A 23,014-nucleotide genomic window follows, 5' to 3' on the forward strand; every position below is an offset into this window, starting at 1 on the left:
TATTATAAATAAAATATTATTTTTTTTATTAAAAATAATTAATAAAAAATTATTTCCCTTAATTTTTAGAAATTTAGAAAATATTTTAATAAAAATTATTATTATTTTTATTTTTAATAATTAATCTAATAACTATTTTTATCAAACACTCATATTTTAAATCATTATACATTAACTAACTACTAATAACTAATAATTAACTCTTATTAAAATAATTAGTTATTATTAAAATAATTAATATTATCAAATATAATTTAAAAAGCATAAAAAGAAATATGAAATGATACAATATTAAATATTTTTAAAAATAATTAATAAAAAAATTATTTCTCTTAATTTTTAGACATTAAAAAAATATTTTAATAAAATTATTATTATTCTTATTTTTAATAACTAATCTAATAATTATTTTTATCAAATACTCATATTTTAAATCATTATACATTAACTAACTATTAATAACTAATAATTAATTACTATTAATATTATCAATTATAATTTAAAAAGCATAAAAAGAAATATACAATGATACAATATTAAATATTTTTAAATATTTCTTTGAAATAAATAGTTATTATAAAAATAATAATAATAATAATAATAATTATTATTATTATTATTATTATTAATTTAGAAGAATATCAACATGATCAATAAATAGGTAAAATATAACAATTGCGCGTGTGTATATATATATAACTCTATTGCAAGTTGCAAATTCAAATAAGGCTTGAGCCGAAAGTTTGAGAAAAGGTATACACGTGGCACCTGACAAAGAATAGGATTTTGATCATTTGTTGACTTTGTCTCCCACTGGGGTAACACATGCCACCACAATCTCCGTCCTATCCCAGGAAAAGCTTGGGAGCCAAAAATTTTTTAAATTAAATTTTTATTTATAATTTTATTTATTTATTAAATATTATTTACTCTTTTAATACTTTATTTTGATCCTTATACTTTTATATAAATTTCATTCACATTCTTGTAGAATTTCAAATTTTAATTGAAAATAATATCAAAAAAATCTTAAATTTTCAGATTGACAGTAAATTAAAAATGTTAACAATTACACCTTGTACTTTAAGAGCTTGTTTGGATTGGAGGAAAAGAGGGAGGGAGGAAAATAAACTATGAAAAATATTTATGATGTGATATTTTTCCCTATTTGGAAAATAAAGGAAAAATGAGGATTGAAAGAAAAATATTTAATATTTTCCTTTGAGCTCGTTCTTCCCAATTTGAAGAGAAAAGAAACAGTGTGGAGTAAAGTCACATTTTTAACTTATAAAATTACATAATAATCTTTTTACTTTTATATTCATTTATGTCTTTTAGTTATTTACATTTTTTTTTAATATTTTTAACATCAATGATAAAATAGTGGAGTAATATTTTATGAACCCTTTTTCATAATTATATATTTAATATAGTGTTTATTAAATTGAAATTTTTATTCACATAAAAAAATAATTTATAAGATAAGAATAAAATAATAATTTTAATTATTTTACTTTCACTCTTTTACAAGAGAAAATAAATTTATTTTCTCCCTTTCCCAAACACAAAAGGGAAAATAAAGGATGGAAAATAAAAAATATTTTCCTCCCTCTATTTTCCTTCCCCTCCTATAATTTATCCAAACATAGCATAAGGAATTGTGCAATAGCACCCCACATCAATGATTCCGTTACTAACTCAAAGGAGCAACACATTAACTTTATTTACCACAAATAAAAAAAATTAAAAAAAAAAAACAAGCCATATTTTTAAAATGTAGTCGATTTTCCTGTCATCTCCACATCCAAAGCCCCCTTTCACCATTTTTCTGCATAAGATATTTGATCATCTTATGCAAATCAACAGAACAAATGCAACAATAAGAATGTAGGATGATTATTTTAACAAGCATATACTGGAGAGTTTAAATATGCAAATTACATATGTCTTAGTATCTTAATCAATAATAATAATTAAAGTTTTAATTAATTAGCTCTAGGAAAGGTAGTACATGGAATTTGGCAACTTGAAGGTTCTTTTAGTAGTGGGGAGACCTGCAAAACTGCTCCACTGATCTCCAATGATTCCCCAAATGCGGTACCCTTCATCCATCAATCTTTTTCTTGCTGAAGCTTTGTATTCTTGCACTCTTGTGAGTTCATCTTCAAGACCCCTGTAGTAAAATAGAATATTAGGGCTATGCAATCGGCCAGTTCTATTTCGAATCAAATGGAATTGTATATGATCATTTTGTTACTGATACAAAAAGGAATAAAGATCATTTGCTTAAGGTTAAAACTTGTTGATAATGGTGAGTGGACATACCTTAATATGAGACTAGACCATCCATGATACCCAACATTGATAAGGTTATCCACAGTAGCAGATCTTAGGGTTTCACTTCTTGAGGAGATAAGAAAGATTTTGACCCCTTTATTTTTTATCTCATGGAAAAGATTGAAGGTGTGATCTAGAGCTGGTGCCTTGCTTTCTTTCATCCATTCTTCCAACAAGGTTGTATTCAACTTCTCTCCCCTATGGTTTCCATTACATACATTATGAGCTAGGTATATGCAACTTGGAATGAAAATATGATAGCAAATAAAAAAAATAAATAAATAAATCATCATGAACTTACCCAAAATTATGTTTCTTGTAGAAAGGAATGGTAGACAAAAGGGTATCATCAACATCAAAAATCCAAGCATCTTTACCATCACCTTCCAGAGTGCAGCAACTGCTGAGATAGAGTCTCACCTCTTCAATTGCTCTCTCAGAGTCTGCTTCATACTGAGAAGATGTCATGTAATGCTTGATGTAAGCCACACATTCCTGAGGCACAACCTCAAATTCCCTAATGTTGTTTAGCTCCACATTAATCCTCCAACTTTCACAATAGTTCTTCAAGCTAGACTTCAATCCATAATGTTTCCTTTTCTGCTTCAAAATGTTCCAATCTGCTGCAACTAGTCCAATGCAGAGGCTTGTCAAAGCCAATGTGAGCGCAAGATTTCTTCCCATTTGCAGAGGAAAGAGAGAGAGATCAATTTCTTATTTTTGGTAGAATGGGATTTAGATATTTGATTGATTAAATCTAAGCAGTTGATGGAGGAGCATTATTGGTCACATGGGTATGTGGGGTACAATGGACGATTGGACATGTTCTTGCTTTGAAATTCATAATTTGTAATAATAATTAAAACAATTAGTCGGTGGTAAATCAATTTGATTGATGAATATTCACAAGGACAAATGAGTTGTGTATATTATTTTTTTTTTCAAAAATAAAAATAAAAATTATTGCTTGCCCAACATAAACATGTCTCAAATCATTATATATTAGTTGTTTAAGATAATTTCTTCACATTAGTGCGTGCCTTCCCTACTGTCACATTAGAGCTTATACCATAATTTATGGGATCTAATGATTTCTTTCCTGCACACTCTTAATAAATGTTATTTGGTTTAAATTATTTACTTTTGGGGAAATTCACTTTTCAAAAAGCAACTTATCCTTATATAAGTTAATTTATGACTTGATTTTTCAAAAAATTGTGTTAAAATATTAATCAAATAAGATTGATTTATTCACACTTTGTGAAAATTTGAACTTTCCTGTCAAGTTACCCCAACCAATCTCTTAAGTTTTTAGACACAACATGATTGATCACCTACATATGATGAATCCATCAAATCATAACTTATTACTTTATACAGAAGAAATTAAGCAACTGATTTATTAACATGAAGAATACTCATTCTTGGCCAATGAAAACTTTGGAATATATATTCATTAATTTAATTATTCAATTTTTTTATAAAATTTAAATTTAAATAAAATTTAATATAACTAATTAAATTAAAGATTTTCTAAGTAATAATAAATTATATGTTATTTTTTATCCAATTAAAATAAAGGGTAATTTGTCATTATTAATTTAACCATACTTTTTTGTCTCTATTCTTTTTTTTAATTTTATATATTATAGAAAAATTAAATTGTAAAGAAATTTACGTTTGTGACAATAAAAATATTTTGCAATTTTTTTTTAAATTCTTCATAATGAAATTATGCAAAATAAAAGGCTTTTAAGCACTTTTTTCTATTTATTAATTTTGGAAATAAATGGCGTTTAAGCTCTTAAATGCTAAATTGCATGATTAAGTAATCAATGAGTTTTGGTAATTTGCACTTGTAGTCCATAAACTTTAGGAGGTATTCCATAGTAGCAATTCAATTTCAATTTATTATTACAAAAAATTCTAAACTTCAATTTTAGTATTACAAAGCTTTCTTTACATCTTTTAACTGTTGAAGTAAATTTCTTAATTACTAAAAGATAAAATTACCTAAATATCTTCTTCCTAAAAGATTTCTCTCTTTATTTTTAAAATATAAATAATACTTTATAAATATTAAAAATAAATTTATTAATTAAAATAAAAATATTTATAATTATAAAGTTTGAATATGTTTAAATAAAACACTATTAGCAAATAAAATAAAAATATTTCTATAAATGAATCAATGTTATTAAATCAAGCTCAGAAGTTTACAGAAATTGAGTGAATGGATTAGTGATTCTATCAATAAACCAGTTGGTCATTAAAAATTAATTAAATATAATAAATATAAACAAATAAACAAATATAATAATTAAATTTTAATTATTTAATTAAATTTTAATATTTATTAAGTTATATTTAATAAATTTTAATAGTGTTTTTAAATTTTATATAAAAATCTTCAAGTAATATAATACATACAAATTTATATAAATGTATAATTATCTTTTTAATTTTTATAAAATATTAACTATATATTAAAAAATAAATATCTTAAAATTAAAAAAAAAACATAATTATCAAGTTAGTTCAATTGATTTTAATTTTAAAAATTTTTAATAAGATTTTAAATTTAATTTTTCATCAATACTTAAAAAAATTTAATTTTATTAAATAATTGAATCGATCAGATCAATTGGATCATATCAATTCACTAATTTCATCTCCGAATTGATAGGATCTTATTAAGTTATTTTCTTATTTAATTTAATTATAAATTTAAATTAATTTATTAATTTATCGATTCAATGAATCAATTCGGTCAAATTTAATAATTATGAAATGATAATTATATGATTAATATTTATAGAGCAGTAATTATTTATATTAAAAAATAAAGAAAAAAAATGAGTGTTAAGTAATTTTATTTTATTTTTTTTTAAATATCTGGAAGTTTTGAAATTCAATGATAATGAAAGCTAATTTAAAAAGAAAAATTGCATGATTAAGCAGTCGCACCGTTCTTGCCGTCAAACACGGGCTCTTGTCGTTTAATGTTTTCTACTTTTCTTTCGTGCTTTTACTTAACGGTGGAAAATTTTCTTGTCTGGAGAAGAAAGCAAACTAAGCAAAATGGACAACTTTTTTATTAATTATTTACTCATTTGATTTAGTTATTACGCTCAATATTTAATAATTAGCATTGAATAATTTAAAATGAAAATGTAATTAATAAATTAAAATCTCATTAAATGTAGTTTTTAATACTAAGATTATGTTAATCATATTATTTTTATTTAATTTTTGTTTTTTAAAAAATAAATTTACTATGATTTTTTTATTAAATTTTAAATTATTATAAATATAAAAAAATAAAAAAAAAAATATGGTGTATTAAATCTGGTGTATTAATTAATATAATTTTCAAAATATGAGAATTAACTCACGAATAATAAGAATACATAATGAAAGAATAGAAACACACAAACAGCAAATTGGATAGTATTAATCCCATGACTATCAAAATTAGATAAAAAAGCCTACTAATTGATGGAATTAAATCTCAAAGAGATTAATTAATGTAGGGTATGGACTTATAAAATAAAGAATAAATAAATAAAGGTCTACTAGAATATTTTTTATGATAACCCTCCAATACTCAAATTAAAGTTGGTTTAAAAAATAGGGAGATAGAAAGAGAGAAAAAAAAATCCTAAAAAATGATTATTTAGCCATATATAAAGGAAAAATAGGAGAGTATATTTGTTAGCATATTCTGTGGTAAATTCTGGAGGATATTCTCTGAGGGGGTATATTTCTATTTGGAATACGTAAGCATTATCCTTAGTAATGTGTCCAGTTGAATTACCCATTTGGATGAGCTGTTTATCTCCATATGATTGAATCGATCTAACCAATCTACTTGTAGCTGAATAAAACTAATCGATCTACTTATAGCAGAGCATATCTACTTATGGTTGAATCTGTCTATTTATATTGAACTGAGTAAGCTGATATACTTGTAGCCGAGCTGAGCCGAACTAGCTAATCTTCTTATGGCCAAGTAGATTTATTTGTGTCTAAGTTGAGCTAGCTGATCTATTTATGATCGAGCTGTTAATACAATTTGGCATATGAGCAATCCAAAAACCTAAAAAAAATCCTAAAAAATGATTATTTAGCCATATATATAGGAAAAATAATAGAGTATATTTTTTGACATATTCTGTGATAAATTATGGAGAATATTCTTTGAGGGGGTATATTCTTATTTGGAATACGTAAACATTATCCTCAGTAATGTGTCTAGTTGAGTTACCCATTTGGATGAACTCTCTGTCTCCATATGGTTGAATCGATCTAACTAATCTACTTGTACTTGAATAAAACTAGTCGATCTACTCATAGCAGAGCAGATCTACTTATGTCTGAATTTGTATTTTTATATTGAACTAAGCAAGCTGATATACTTGTAGCAGAGCCGAGCTAGCTAATATTCTTATGGCCAAGCCGATTTATTTGTGTGTAAGTTGAGCTAGCCGATCTACTTATGGCCAAGCTGTTAATACAATTTGACATATGAGCAATCCAAAAACCTAAAATATTAGGTCAAATATATAACTCACTAATATTTTAACTATAAACACCGTAAATCATCTCCGTTTTATATTAATTAATTAATTAATTTTTATGAGAATTTCAATCATACATGAAGAGAAGACTGTAATTTACAGAAAAAAAAAATTGTCAATTGTATAGTATAGATGAATTTGAAATAAAATTTACCTTTTATTTTAATTTTTTAAATTATAAAATTATCATTCATTAACTCTATAGAAAATGCAATCTATATCCTTTATTTTTTATCAATAAAAAATAAAAAAACCTATTTAATATCATTAAAAAAATATCTTTAAATATATTAATTGATATATTTTAATTATAATAATTTTAAATAAGTAAAAAAATTAAGAATATTTAAAATGATATTTTTTTAAAAGTAATTTTTTACCTCTAACCTCACCTCAATCCTAAATAGGACCTAAAGTAATGGATGGTGGCACGGTGAGTGACTGAGTGGCCCTAATTCCTCTATTTTTATCTTTTAATATTTTATATTTTCATTTTAATTCCTCTATTTTTATAAATTCTTTTTATTATTTATTTTTAGTCTCCAATAACCAATTTCTAATTCTGCCCCTAATTCTTTTTCAAGGAAAATGGGATATGAGTATATGAAAAATGAGTTATCTTATTAAAGAAATGATTTTTTATTTGATGAAACTGTTATATATATAAAATTATAATCGTTGATCATAGTGAAATTCACGTGAAACCCACCATAATTAACAGTTACAATAAAGCTATTATACATATATCAATTTTATTGTATAATTTGTTAAAAGGAAGAGACTAGTATTATCATTATTTATTATTTAATAATTTCATGTTAATAATTGCATTAATTAAATTTATGAGATTTAATTTCATCAACTGATAGATCTCTTAATCCAAAATATTTGTAATTTTCCATTAGTGCTTAATAAAATTTACTATATACTTAGTCTCTAAATATTATTATTATTTACGAATAAAATCATATATTTTAAAAATTATATTAATTGATCTTTAAAATATGATTTCATTAGAATATTTTACTACATACACTTCTCAATTTCGGTATCTTCTACTCAGTACTTCGAGTAATTATAAATTATCACCGTGATATTATATAGGATAGCTATTGTTAAGCTCAGCCAAGGATGAGGAAATGGTGCAACAAAATACAGAACTGGATCAGGAATCCATTTCTATAAACAAAATCTTTAAACAAAGAACAACAGCAAGGAATGAAGAACAATTGAAAACAAGTACAGAATGTTCTCCAAAGTGCTTGAAATTAAAACGACATGGCTCATCAGATGATATACAACAAGCCATCAAAAACTCTTACAGTAAAGCAAAGTAACATTATTGAAACTATATATGACTCAAAGTAATGGGCAACAGATTGATTAAGAAAATACCCACTGAAGTATCTTGAGAAAACTTTTGTTTATATGACAAATGAACTCGTGAACCAAGTGATAATAACCAGATCACTTATTGCTGAAAAGGAGATCAAACTTTCATTGGGAACCCTTTGATGGGAGATGGCCATGGTAGAGACCATCATCAAAGTTAAGAGAATAGCTGTAAATATCATAGGCATAGCTGTATTGAACACTGCTCCTTTGCCAGTGCCACCCCAAAGCTTGTTTCCATTTTGTCCTGAGCTTTAATACAAGTTGCCTGATCAAGACAAACGACCCACAGCAACAACTAAATGATACTCGACCTTTTGCATTACCAAGTGTAATCGCAGACTCAGTGCTTGCAATTCTCTTTCCCCACTTCTGAAACTGGTTTTTCTTTACACTTCGAAACCACAAAATTTTCATTGCTAGCTTCTTTCTCGACTCAATGCCAAGATAAAAATAGAACTCTCCACAAGAATAAGAGAAAACCATATTTTGAGCTTTCAAGAATCAAAGCCCATTTGTAGGCAGCATTATCAATGACATTATCAGATGTCACTCTCCCATTAGTGGAGGCCAAAATACATTATCATCAAGGGAACATTCAACTTTGCTTCAACCACTAGTCTTTTTGGGGCCCAGCATGAAGAAAGGATTGAGACATGCACCTATTGATGTAATGTCAATTGTGATGATGTGTATGCACTTTTACTCTGGCCACTCTTCCAAAAAGGAGCTAGTGTTTATCTTTTTCCTGGTTTTCCTTGTGTTTTACTCATGGTTGGTGAAGTTACCTGGAAGCATCCGTGAAAAAAAAGAGTAAGATGAGGTTTGCTCTTGACATAAAGGCTCACACCTTCCATACCTAAAAAGTGAGAGAGACCTGAAATAATCACACTCATGTGTTTAAGAACTTTATGGCTTTTTCATTTGATAATTGGCTTACTCTGAAGGGACCACAAAGATTATTGGAAAAATATTTTTGTGAGGTAGACAATCTATTTGTTTATAAGGAAATTGGAAAAAAAAGAACTCAAACCTGACATCTACTAACTAAGTAATATATCTTTAGCTATCAAATCAAATCAAGCTAAACGTAAGGCTAAACGTAAGGTAGATGGTATGATGCATCATAAAATTATAATAAAAAATGAAACCATCCCACATGATATTATGATTTAGTTTTTCTTATATAAGCAAGAAGTGAAATCAGAATACAAAGAAGTAATTCTCTGTAGACCCACATAGAAAATCTTATTTTGGCATAATTTAGATTGGAATCAAACTCCACAGAAACAACCACCACTTCACAAAGGAGTTTTGCAAAGGGCTTATCAAACTATTACTCGATATATAAAATCACAAGTCACATTGGATGAAACCACTGATCAAAAGATTTCAAGAAGGAACACAAATGAAACACCATACAAGAATAGGTACCAAGAAACTCACTTGATAACGAGTCATAAATCTTTTGCAGGCAAAATCTAGGGATTTTAATTACATATATACTTGTTAATTTAGATGTCCACGCATTGCGAGCTTTTTACTAAAATTGTATAAAAAAAAAATTCCCATTTGTGTGTGCATGGGAAAAAAATTTCTCAAATCAGGGTAAAAATGGCCATGCTGACAAAATCAAGTAGTATATACCACGTACCACTAGTATGTATAGAGATAATATGGTTAAAATAACTAATAGAATCAGCTAACGTGGTATAATTTTAATTGTTCATCTCTTTTACAATCAATTGATATATTATATTTTTTATGGCTAATTTATTTTAATTTTCACCATTCATTAAAATCAATAAATATTTAAAATTAAGCTAAAATTTTAAAAATTACAAAATTGACTATAATAATAAAAAGTTAAAAATTTTAAAATTTTTATCATCACGACTAATTTAAATTTTAAAAAATTATGAATTAAAAAAATTTAATAGTAAAAAAATATTATACCTAATATTAATATAGATATTTTGAATGTGGATTAGGTCAAATAAAAGATATTATTGATAAATAAGAATACATATTGTTTACTTAAAAAAAATTTTTGGATGTTTGCGTAATTTTAATTTAGATCGAGTATAAATAATGCACAACACGTATACTTAAATATTTAAATAACAAATATTATATTGAAAAATATTTTAAAAAAATTAAGAGAAAGCAATATTGAAATTAATGTTAATTTTAAATTTAATTGAGTAGATAAAAATGAAAATAATCAAGTAAATTTAATTAATATAAAATTTTAAGTATTAATAATTATTTGAAAAATAAAAAATATTCGTTATGAATGTGTAATTGCAATTAATTTTTAGCTACGGTCACTAATAATATAAAAATACAAAAATAATAATTTTAACTTATTATAAAAATAATAATTTAGTTTTGTAAATCATAAAAAATGAGTACATTTATTATTTTAATATAAAAACCGTTGCTTTGTTATTTTGTTTAATTTAAGTAATTATAATTAAATTTGGTTATAATTATATTTTTTTAATTAATTAATTATTGATTAGCAAGATTTCTTGCAATTGCCTACGTTTGGTGTAGGTAACTCTGTTTTTTTGTCATAGTGCAGCCAACTAGAGCTGAGCATTCAATTCAAGTCGAATTGAATCAAATCATCAAAACTTAATTATTATATTTTAAAAATTATATCGAACTAAAATAAATAAAAAATTGAACTTGTCACGACCCAACCTATGGGCCGAACCGGCACTAGGACCTTGGCCAGCCTAAAGCCCCCGAGGCCCGTAGTAAGCCTAACTATTCCTTAACCCAACTCTAAGGCCCAATTTCAAGAAATCAACCAGACGGAGTCTGGCCATAAAATGGACCTTTCAACGGGGAGTTTTTGACTCACTCGACTTGTAAACATGATATATAATCAATTGGGAAGCTCAGCTCACCCTCCACATACTCATATCATCATAAAAATAAATAGGAGCTCAGCTCCCTCATCCAGTCCATCAAACATACATGTAATAATAATTTTACAGGTCCAAAATAATAATTTATAATACAGATCCAAATCAATTAAATACTTCTAACACATGCGAAAATTCTAGGAGTTAATAAAATTACACAAATATTAATAGACAAACTGCGAGGGAGAAAAGCATGTTAACCTCAAAAATATCCTCCTGTGGCCTGGAAAAATATTGAACAGGAGTGAGCGTTCGACTCAGAGAGTAAAATATCAATTTTAACCATAATCTCTATAACTATCTAAAGTTAATGCACCCTGTAGAGTGAAATGCAACATCAACAATATTTTCACATCATAACAGTAAAAAGGGGTAATTTGGAGCACTCACACACCCAATAATATCAATCATAATATATGGGAGCTGATCCCTTATACAGCTCTCTTAAATCCAACCTGTGCCAGCGAAGAACTCAACTCGGACTTCTACTTAATAACCAAATCGGGGTCCCAGCGAAGAACTCAAGCCGTGTCTACCCCGAAGAACCGGGTCCTAGCAAAGATCTCAAGCCATGTCTACCCGTCCTATCCATAGTCCACACCACATCACACGCACGCCAACGCACGCACACTGCTCCAAATTACCACAACAACATACATGGCACTTTCACAGTTATGAATGTAATATAAATCATGCCTAGAGTTTATCTACATAGATATATGCATATAAGTGATGCATGGGCATGCTTGAACATATAATAATATCGAAATTACAATTAAAATTAATATTTTACTCACAGTTGATTTGAAAAATCATCATGGCGGTACTGGGAGGAAGAAGGCTGTCCCGACTCACCTGACAATTACATTACAATTATTTAATACAAATGACTCAATACAAATCAAGAAAAGACTAAATACGTCCTAAGTCGTGCTGAAAATCTGGCAGAGTCTCCCCTACACTTAGGACCTACCCAACCTACAAAAGGGCTCAAAACGCACTTCTATATTCACAAATCATATATCCACAACTCAATCACATCACACAGCCCCTCCTGGGCCCATCAAATCAGTCATCCATCACAATATGTAAAATTTCAATTTAGTCCTTATAATTGATCATTCTTGCAAAAACTGCCCAAATAAGCTCTAAAAATTCTAAAACTTTGCCCGCGGTCCCTAGCAATATTACTGGGCTATTGCAAAAAGAATCATAAATTTCTGAGCAACCACGAATATTTTACAGATTTTTAATCTCATTTAAGCATTAGAAAATTACGAAAAAGCAAGGTTTGGGTTTACATTTGCCGATTCCGACTCCGGGTACGCGCTCGTGACGTCTGACAATGGTGGGATAGCCAAAACCTCGATCCAATTCGAAGAATTTTTCCGGTCCTGAATCGCCTGGAATTCACTGACATTCGTCGAATTTTCGCGAATTAAAGATACCTACACGAAACCCAATAATAATATATAAAAAATCAGGGGTGTTACATAATTGAATCAATCAGATCAATTGGGTCATATCAATTCACTAATTTCATCTCTGAATTGATCAAATCTTATTAAGTTATTTTTTTATTTAATTTAATTATAAATTTAAATTAATTTATTAATTTATCGATTCAATGAATTAATTCGGTCTAATTTAATAATTATGAAATGATAACTATATGATTAATATTTATAGAGCAGTAATTATTTATATTAAAAAATAAAGAAAAAAAATGAGTGTTAAGTAATTTTATTTTATTTTTTTTTAAATATCTGGAAGTTTTGAATTTCAATGATAATGAAAGCTAATTTAAAAAGAAAAATTGCATGATTAAGCAGTCGCACCGTTCTTGCCGTCAAACACGGGCTCTTGTCGTTTAATGTTTTATACTTTTCTTTCGTGCTTTTACTTTACGGTGGAAAATTTTATTGTCTGAAGAAGAAAGCAAACTAAGCAAAATGGACAACTTTTTTATTAATTATTTACTCATTTGATTTAGTTATTACGCTCAATATTTAATAATTAGCATTGAATAATTTAAAATGAAAATGTAATTAATAAATTAAAATCTCATTAAATGTATTTTTTAATACTAAAATTATGTTAATCATATTATTTTTATTTAATTTTTGTTTTTTAAAAAATAAATTTACTATGATTTTTTATTAAATTTTAAATTATTATAAATATAAAAAAATAAAAAAAATATGACGCTTCATTAAATCACCATATTAAATTTTTAAAATAAAATTAAAATTAATTCATACTCTACTAATAGAGTTGTTAAAGTAATAAAAGTTTGTATTATTTAATTAAGATTTGAGTTTTTAATCTTTATGCTAAAAATATTTTATTTTTATAATAAATATCTATCACATGAACAGTAATTCAATGAATTAAAAAATCACTGTTATTTTGTTTTGGTAAAAAAATAATTAAATATAGATTTCAAACGCAATGATTGGGAACTTGGGATCCTTGAAATTTGTATTTATTACGCATCATTAATGATCATTATTGCTGCTATTATTATTGTCACATTTAATTTATCAACATTCATTTTATTTTTTTTATTTTTTAAATAATTAATTAATTTTTATAGAAATTGACAGGAATTTCAATTTTACCATAAGAAATTACTGTAATTTATAAAAAATTTATCGATAAAAAAAATAAGAATTTATTTAATATTGTTATGAGAAGTGTTATTAAAAAATATATTTTTAAATATATTAATCAAAGAGTGTTAAATTATAATTTAAAAGTAAATTTAATATATTTTAATTATGATAAATAAAATAATTAAATAACTTTTTAATAATATTTAAAATGTTTAAAAAATATTTTTTTACCTCTAACCTTATTCTTAAAGTAGACCTAATCCCTTGTTTTTTTTATTAAAAAAAAAAGAGCTAATCCTAAATGGAACCTAAAATAATGGATGGTGGGTGGCTCTAGAGAAACCTACAAGCCAGAGGGTCACATGCTTCCATTTTCACTAGGGTAACTAGACTATAATCTTGTCAAAAGAAAAGACTGAAAAAAAAAAAACTAATAATGAAAAAGAGTAAGGTTCACGAATTAACAATGAAATTAAAGTGTCAAATCCAATGACGAGTATGAAAAGAAATAAAATTTGAGTGAAATTGAAAAAGCAATAGAAGAGAGATAGAAAAAGAGAAATAAAAGTGAGAGATTAAATTGTTAGTCTGTGACTAATTAAAATAATTAGACATGAATTATTTAGTTGATGAAATTAAATCTGGTGTATTAATTAATATAATTTTCAAAATATGAGAATTAACTCACGAATAATAAGAATACATAATGAAAGAATAGAAACACACAAACAGCAAATTGGATAGTATTAATCCCATGACTATCAAAATTAGATAAAAAAGCCTACTAATTGATGGAATTAAATCTCAAAGAGATTAATTAATGTAGGGTATGGACTTATAAAATAAAGAATAAATAAATAAAGGTCTACTAGAATATTTTTTATGATAACCCTCCAATACTCAAATTAAAGTTGGTTTAAAAAATAGGGAGATAGAAAGAGAGAAAAAAAAATCCTAAAAAATGATTATTTAGCCATATATATAGGAAAAATAAGAGAGTATATTTCTTGGCATATTCTGTGGTAAATTCTGGAGGATATTCTCTGAGGGGGTATATTTCTATTTGGAATACGTAAGCATTATCCTTAGTAATGTGTCCAGTTGAATTACCCATTTGGATGAGCTGTTTATCTCCATATGATTGAATCGATCTAACCAATCTACTTGTAGCTGAATAAAACTAATCGATCTACTTATAGCAGAGCATATCTACTTATGGTTGAATCATCTATTTATATTGAGTAAGGTGATATACTTGTAGCCGAAATGATGAACTAGCTAATCTTCTTATGGCCAAGTAGATTTATTTGTGTCTAAGTTGAGCTAGCTGATCTATTTATGATCGAGCTGTTAATACAATTTGGCATATGAGCAATCCAAAAACCTAAAAAAAATCCTAAAAAATGATTATTTAGCCATATATATAGGAAAAATAATAGAGTATATTTCTTGGCATATTCTATGATAAATTGTGGAGAATATTCTCTGAGGGGATATATTCTTATTTGGAAAACGTAAGCATTATCCTCAGTAATGTGTCCAGTTGAGTTACCCGTTTGGATGAGCTCTCTGTCTCCATATGGTTGAATCGATCTAACTAATCTACTTGTAGCTGAATAAAACTAGTCGATCTACTTATAGCAGAGCAGATCTACTTATGGCTGAATCTGTCTATTTATATTGAACTAAGCAAGCTGATATACTTGTAGCCGAGCCGAACTAGCTAATCTTCTTATGGCCAAACCAATTTATTTGTGTCTAAGTTGAGCTATCAACTTATGGCCGAATTGTTAATACAAAATGGCATTTGAGCAATCCAAAAACCTAAATTATTAGGTCAAATATATAACTTATCAATATTTTAACTATAAACACTATAAATCATCTCCGTTTTATATTAATTAATTAATTTTTATGAGAATTTCAATCATTCATTAAGAGATGACTGTAATTTATAGAAAAAAAAATTATCAATTGTAAAGTATAGGTGAATTTGAAATAAAATTTATCTTTTATTTTAATTTTTTAAATTATAAAATTATCATTCATTAACTCTCTATAGAAAATACAATCTGTATCCTTTATTTTTTATCGATAAAAAATAAAAAAACCTATTTAATATCATTAAAAAATATATCTTTAAATATATTAATTGATATATTTTAATTATAATAATTTTAAATAAGTAAAAAAATTGAGAATATTTAAAATGATATTTTTTAAAAAGTAATTTTTTACCTCTAACCTCAACTCAATCCTAAATAGGACCTAAAGTAATGGATGGTGGCACGGTGAGTGACTGAGGGCCTGTTTGGATTAACTGTTGAATACAACTGATAAATTAGTGATAAATTATTGTTAGTGATAGTGATAGCGATAGTGATGATAATTTTTATATTAAGTGTTTGGTAAAATTATATTTAGCTGTTGCTGTTAATATGTTAATATGTGAAATGACTAATAAGGGTATATATCATATAATTTATTTTATTATTTAAATAAATATAAAATTATAAATTTATTATATTATATTATTTATTTTATTATTAAATTAAATATATAATTATTAAATTAATATATTATATTATTTAAATAAATATATAATTATTAATCTTTTATATTATATCATTTATTTTATTATTGAAATAAGAAAATAATTATTTTTTTAAGATAATTAAATAATTTTAAAAATATAGATAAAATAATAAAATAATTATTATTATTAATAGAAAAATTTATAATTAATTTTAAGTTTTTGGATATAAATAAATATTTTATATTTTATGTTATTAATAAAAAATATTTTAACAAAGTTGAAATACATTAATTAAAATATTAAAATTATAAATAAAAAAATAAAAATATTAATAATATTAATTTTCAAGTTAAATAAAAAAGGATAATATGGTCAAAATAAAAAATAAAAACAGATCAGTTATGGTGATGAAACAATTTCTAAAATAGAGTGATACAATCACGGTGATGGGTATCATATCGATTGCCCATCACCTATCGGTGTATTTTTTTAAGCTTACCAAACACCACAATTTACCTGTTTGGGTGTCTATCAGCTATCAGCTGAACCCAACAGGTAAACCAAACACCCCCTGAGTGGCCCTAATTCCTCTATTTTTATCTTTAATATTTTATATTTTCATTTTAATTCCTCTATTTTTATAAATTCTTTTTATTATTTATTTTTAGTCTCCAATAACCAATTTCTAATTCCGCCCCTAATTCTTTTTCAAGGAAAATAGGATATGAGTATATGAAAAATGAGTTATCTTATTAAAGAAATGATTTTTTATTTGATGAAACTGTTATATATATAAAATTATAATCGTTGATCATAGTGAAATTCACGTGAAACCCATCATAATTAACAGTTACAATAAAACTATTATACATATATCAATTTTATTGTATAATTTGTTGAAAGGAAGAGACTAGTATTATCATTATTTATTATTTAATAATTTCATGTTAATAATTGCATTAATTAAATTTATGAGATTTAATTTCATCAACTGATAGATCTCTTAATCCAAAATATTTGTAATAAAATTTACTATATACTTAGTCTCTAAATATTATTATTATTTACGAATAAAATCATATATTTTAAAAATTATATTAATTGATCTTCAAAATATGATTTCATTAGAATATTTTACTACATACACTTCTCAATTTCGGTATCTTCTACTCAGTACTTCGAGTAATTATAAATTATCACCGTGATATTATATAGGATAGCTATTGTTAAGCTCAGCCAAGGATGAGGAAATGGTGCAACAAAATACAGAACTGGATCAGGAATCCATTTCTATAAACAAAATCTTTAAACAAAGAACAACAGCAAGGAATGAAGAACAATTGAAAACAAGAACAGAATGTTCTCCAAAGTGCTTGAAATTAAAACGACATGGCTCATCAGATGATATACAACAAGCCATCAAAAACTCTTACAGTAAAGCAAAGTAACATTATTGAAACTATATATGACTCAAAGTAATGGGCAACAGATTGATTAAGAAAATACCCACTGCAGTATCTTTAGAAAACTTTTGTTTATATGACAAATGAACTCGTGAACCAAGTGATAATAACCAGATCACTTATTGCTGAAAAGGAGATAAAACTTTCATTGGGAACCCTTTGATGGGAGATGGCCATGGTAGAGACCATCATCAAAGTTAAGAGAATAGCTGTAAATATCATAGGCATAGCTGTATTGAACACTGCTCCTTTGCCAGTGCCACCCCAAAGCTTGTTTCCATTTTGTCCTGAGCTTTAATACAAGTTGCCTGATCAAGACAAACGACCCACAGCAACAACTAAATGATACTCGACCTTTTGCATTACCAAGTGTAATCGCAGACTCAGTGCTTGCAATTCTCTTTCTCCACTTCTGAAACTGGTTTTTCTTTACACTTCGAAGCCACAAAATTTTCATTGCTAGCTTCTTTCTCGACTCAATGCCAAGATAAAAATAGAACTCTCTACAAGAATAAGAGAAAACCATATTTTGAGCTTTCAAGAATCAAAGCCCATTTGTAGGCAGCATTATCAATGACATTATCAGATGTCACTCTCCCATTAGTGGGGGCCAAAATACATTATCATCAAGGGAACATTCAACTTTGCTTCAACCACTAGTCTTTTTGGGGCCCAGCATGAAGAAAGGATTGAGACATGCACCTATTGATGTAATGTCAATTGTGATGATGTGTATGCACTTTTACTCTGGCCACTCTTCCAAAAAGGAGCTAGTGTTTATCTGTTTCCTGGTTTTCCTTGTGTTTTACTCATGGTTGGTGAAGTTACCTGGAAGCATCCGTGAAAAAAAGAGTAAGATGAGGTTTGCTCTTGACATAAAGGCTCACACCGTCCATACCTAAAAAGTGAGAGAGACCTGAAATAATCACACTCATGTGTTTAAGAACTTTATGGCTTTTTCATTTGATAATTGGCTTACTCTGAAGGGACCACAAAGATTATTGGAAAAATATTTTTGTGAGGTAGACAATCTATTTGTTTATAAGGAAATTGGAAAAGTAAGAACTCGAACCTGACATCCACTAACTAAGTAATATACCTTTAGCTATCGGATCAAATCAAGCTAAACGTAAGGTAGATGAAATGATGCATCATAAAATTATAATAAAAAATGAAACCATCCCACATGATATTATGATTTAGTTTTTCTTATATAAGCAAGAAGTGAAATCAGAATACAAATAAGTAATTCTCTGTAGACCCACATAGAAAATCTTATTTTGGCATAATTTAGATTGGAATCAAACTCCACAGAAACAACCACCACTTCACAAAGGAGTTTTGCAAAGGGCATATCAAACTATTACTCGATACATAAAATCATAAGTCACATTGGATGAAACCACTGATCAAAAGATTTCAAGAAGGAACACAAATGAAACACCATACAAGAATAGGTACCAAGAAACTCACTTGATAACGAGTCATAAATCTTTTGCAGGCAAAATCTAGGAATTTTAATTACATATATACTTGTTAATTTAGATGACCACGCATTGCGAGCTTTTTACTAAAATTGTATAAAAAAAAAATTCCCATTTGTGTGTGCATGGGAAAAAAATTTCTCAAATCAGGGTAAAAATGGCCATGCTGACAAAATCAAGTAGTATATACCACGTACCACTGGTATGTATAGAGATAATATGGTTAAAATAACTAATAGAATCAGCTAGCTAACATGGTGTAATTTTAATTGTTGATCTCTTTTACAATCAATTGATATATTATATTTTTTATGACTAATTTATTTCAATTTTCACCATTCACTAAAATCAGTAAATATTTAAAATTAAGCTAAAATTTTAAAAATTACAAAATTGACTATAATAGTAAAAAGCTAAAAGTTTTAAAATTTTTATTATCACGACTAATTTAAATTTTAAAAAATTATGAATTAAAAAAATTTAATAGTAAAAAAATATTATACCTAATAATAATAAATATATTTTGAATATGGCTTAGGTCAAATAAAAGATATTATTGATAGATAAGAATACATCTTGTTTATTTAAAAAAAATTTTTGAATGTTAGCGTAATTTTAATTTAGATTTTTATTTATTTTTTAGTTTTGTTATATTATTGAAAGAAAATTTTTATTAATTTTAAGGTTTATTAATTAATTAACATAGAAATTTTTCTAAAATTATATATAAAGAAAATTAAATCATAAATATAACGAATACAAATAATGTACAACACGTATACTTAAATATTTAAATAATAAATATTATATTAAAAAATATTTAAAAAATTTTAAGAGAGAGCAATATTGAAATTAATGTTAATTTTAAATTTAATTGAGTAGATAAAAATGAAAATAATCAAGTAAATTTAATTAATATAAAATTTTAAGTATTAATAATTATTTGAAAAATAAAAAATATTTGTTATGAATGTGTAATTGTAATTAATTTTTAGCTACGGTCACTAATAATATAAAAATACAAAAATAATAATTTTAACTTATTATAAGAATAATAATTTAGTTTTGTAAATCATAAAAAAATGAGTACATTTATTATTTTAATATAAAAACCTTTGCTTTGTTATTTTGTTTAATTTAAGTAATTATAATTAAATTTGGTTATAATTATATTTTTTTAATTAATTAATTATTGATTAGCAAGATTTCTTGCAATTGCCTACGTTTAGTGTAGGTAACTCTGTTTTTTTGTCATAGTGCAGTCAACTAGAGCTGAGCATTCAGTTCAAATTGAATTAAATTAAATCATCAAAACTTAATTATCATATTTTAAAAATTATATCAAGCTAAAATAAATAAAAAAATCAAACTGAACCGAACTGCTCTATTTCAGTTTGGTTCAAATCGATTGATTTTTAAGTTTTGATGAGTTTTTTAATTTAGACTTAATTTTTAAATTATTTAATCTCATTTTAACCTTGGTTTGGACCTAATAACTATTCATTAATAAAATAAATTAAATAAATTTTATATATATATATATATAATCACATATAATTCATAAATTTTTTATAAAATAAATTAATTTAAAAATAAATAAAGTAATTCGGTTCAATCTTTTTTTCTCTCTAAAACTAAACTAAATTAAAATAACTAAAAGTTTAAAAATGTAAAATCAAATTATCTTAAAATTTAAATTAAATTATTAAATTAAAGCTATTTAATTAAATTTATTAGTCACGCAAACTCTGCCGCACTTTTTTTTTTAATTTTTTAATACCCTAGCCAATAAGGAAACTAACAGTAAACAATGCCAACGATCATACTATCGGCATTACTGTTGACTCTTTGAAAAAATATTTAGCATCCACAGAGACATGATATATATATATATATATATATATATATATATATATATATATATATATATATATATATATATATTTTAGACAGTTTAAGCAAAAAGGCTTATCTGTTGCCCTGTGTAATCTTCAACCCCACAATAAGCTATACAACTTTCATGTCTTCGATAAGAATGGAAACAGAATAGATCAGGAGTGGGAGTCGCTCTTACCATTTCTATATAATATAAATTTATTTATTAAAAAATAAAATATAATTAAAAACACAAGTTTTATATATTACTTTAATAATATATTTATATATTTTATTAAAATTATAATATTTAAATATATATAAATATATAAAAAAATAAATTATTTTTTAATAAAAATAATAATATATTACTATACGAGACAGATCACGAGAGTTCGGAGTAAAGAAAAAATATTCTCATCCCGTCCCTCACAAATCAGGATCATTACGAGGTTAGAAAAAATTTGTAATACTCTAATTTTTTTTTTAAAAAATTCTTTTTATAAATATTGATAGTATTTTAATATTGTATAATTAATTTAAATAATTTATCATAAAGTTATTAATAAGTTTATTTAGTTTATAGTTGATAAATTATGTTACAAGATTAAGTTATTTTTAATCTTATTTTTAATTGAGGAATAAATAATTTATATATTTGATTGCTTCAATATTATTTATTTAGTTATCTTAATATATTTTATAAGATTATTTTGAAATTTTAAATTTTATTTTTTGAAATATTGAATTTTAATTATACTTTTATGTTTTGATATTTTTAAATTTAGTATAATTACTACTATTGTTCCTACTAATATTATTATGTTTAATTAATTTATTAAGTAAGTTTATTATAAATACTAATAGTATTTTAATACATCTTGATTAGGAATTTAATAAAAGTGTTTAAAAAAAATATTATGTTTTTAAAAGTTAAAAGAATTATTTTTATATATTATAATTATATTATATATATATATATATATATATATATATATATAATAAAAAGGAAAGAAATTTGAAAAATTGAAAATGACAACTGCTGCTCAATTAGCAGCGTGATTTCAGTGAAGTGATTTAAAAAAAAAAATAAAAATAAAAAATGAAATCCAAAACGTGTAGACCCCCACCCCCAACCACCTTTTCTCTCTCCCCATCTCTCTTTCTCCTTTTTTCACCATGTTTTATGGCGGGCCACCATGATCCACGACCAGTGAGTCTTCAGGCAACCCAAGCGAGTTCTGACAACCACCTGGAGACGTTGAACGGAATTAGTAGGCTTTTTCCAGCAAGCAAGCGCGAGGAGAGAATGACACCCAAAATTATGATAATTATAAATAATTTATAGGCTTTGTTTAGGTGTGATCGGATTGGCAATAGCTTATCAGCGCTTAGGACCAAGTTTTTCACTTCGTTTGGATGCCCAACAGGCAATTCCAGAAGGTGATCACTTAAGATAATTATTTTCAGACATTTCGGATGCGTTTCAGATAGGAAAATTTGCAAAGATAGTTTCTAACTCAGGTTGAATAGTTTTTGTCTTGATTAAACTAGCTGGTTAAATCTATAAAATATTCTTGGTTGAGTATAATTAAGTAAAATGAATTTAATTACTACAAGGATGAGTTAGAGGATCTTCAATAATATTTTTATAATTTTTAAAATATTGAAAATATTTGCTTAGACCGTAGAGGAGTTAGAACGACTTAGAGTTTGGATGATTTGACTTAGATTAGGTTCTTGTAAGCCTCGGATGGGCATGTGAAATTTTTATTGTGAGCCTGAGGCCCTATGTG

The 23,014-nt window shown here is 25.7% G+C and overlaps 1 protein-coding gene across 1 annotated transcript; it reads right to left on the reverse strand.

Moving 5' to 3' along the window:
- Window positions 1-1,872: 1,872 nt before the first annotated feature.
- Window positions 1,873-3,138, reverse strand: LOC110657602 (acid phosphatase 1). The gene is made up of 3 exons (XM_021814866.2): window positions 2,639-3,138; window positions 2,326-2,535; window positions 1,873-2,173 (listed from the first exon to the last, which is right to left on the reverse strand). The coding sequence occupies exons 1-3, from the start codon at window positions 3,019-3,021 to the stop codon at window positions 1,996-1,998; spliced, it is 771 nt and encodes a 256-aa protein (XP_021670558.2). The 5' UTR covers window positions 3,022-3,138; the 3' UTR covers window positions 1,873-1,995.
- Window positions 3,139-23,014: the final 19,876 nt, after the last annotated feature.

The sequence above is a fragment of the Hevea brasiliensis genome, chromosome 7 (assembly GCF_030052815.1).
Source record: "Hevea brasiliensis isolate MT/VB/25A 57/8 chromosome 7, ASM3005281v1, whole genome shotgun sequence".
NCBI classification, from domain to species: Eukaryota; Viridiplantae; Streptophyta; class Magnoliopsida; order Malpighiales; family Euphorbiaceae; genus Hevea; species Hevea brasiliensis.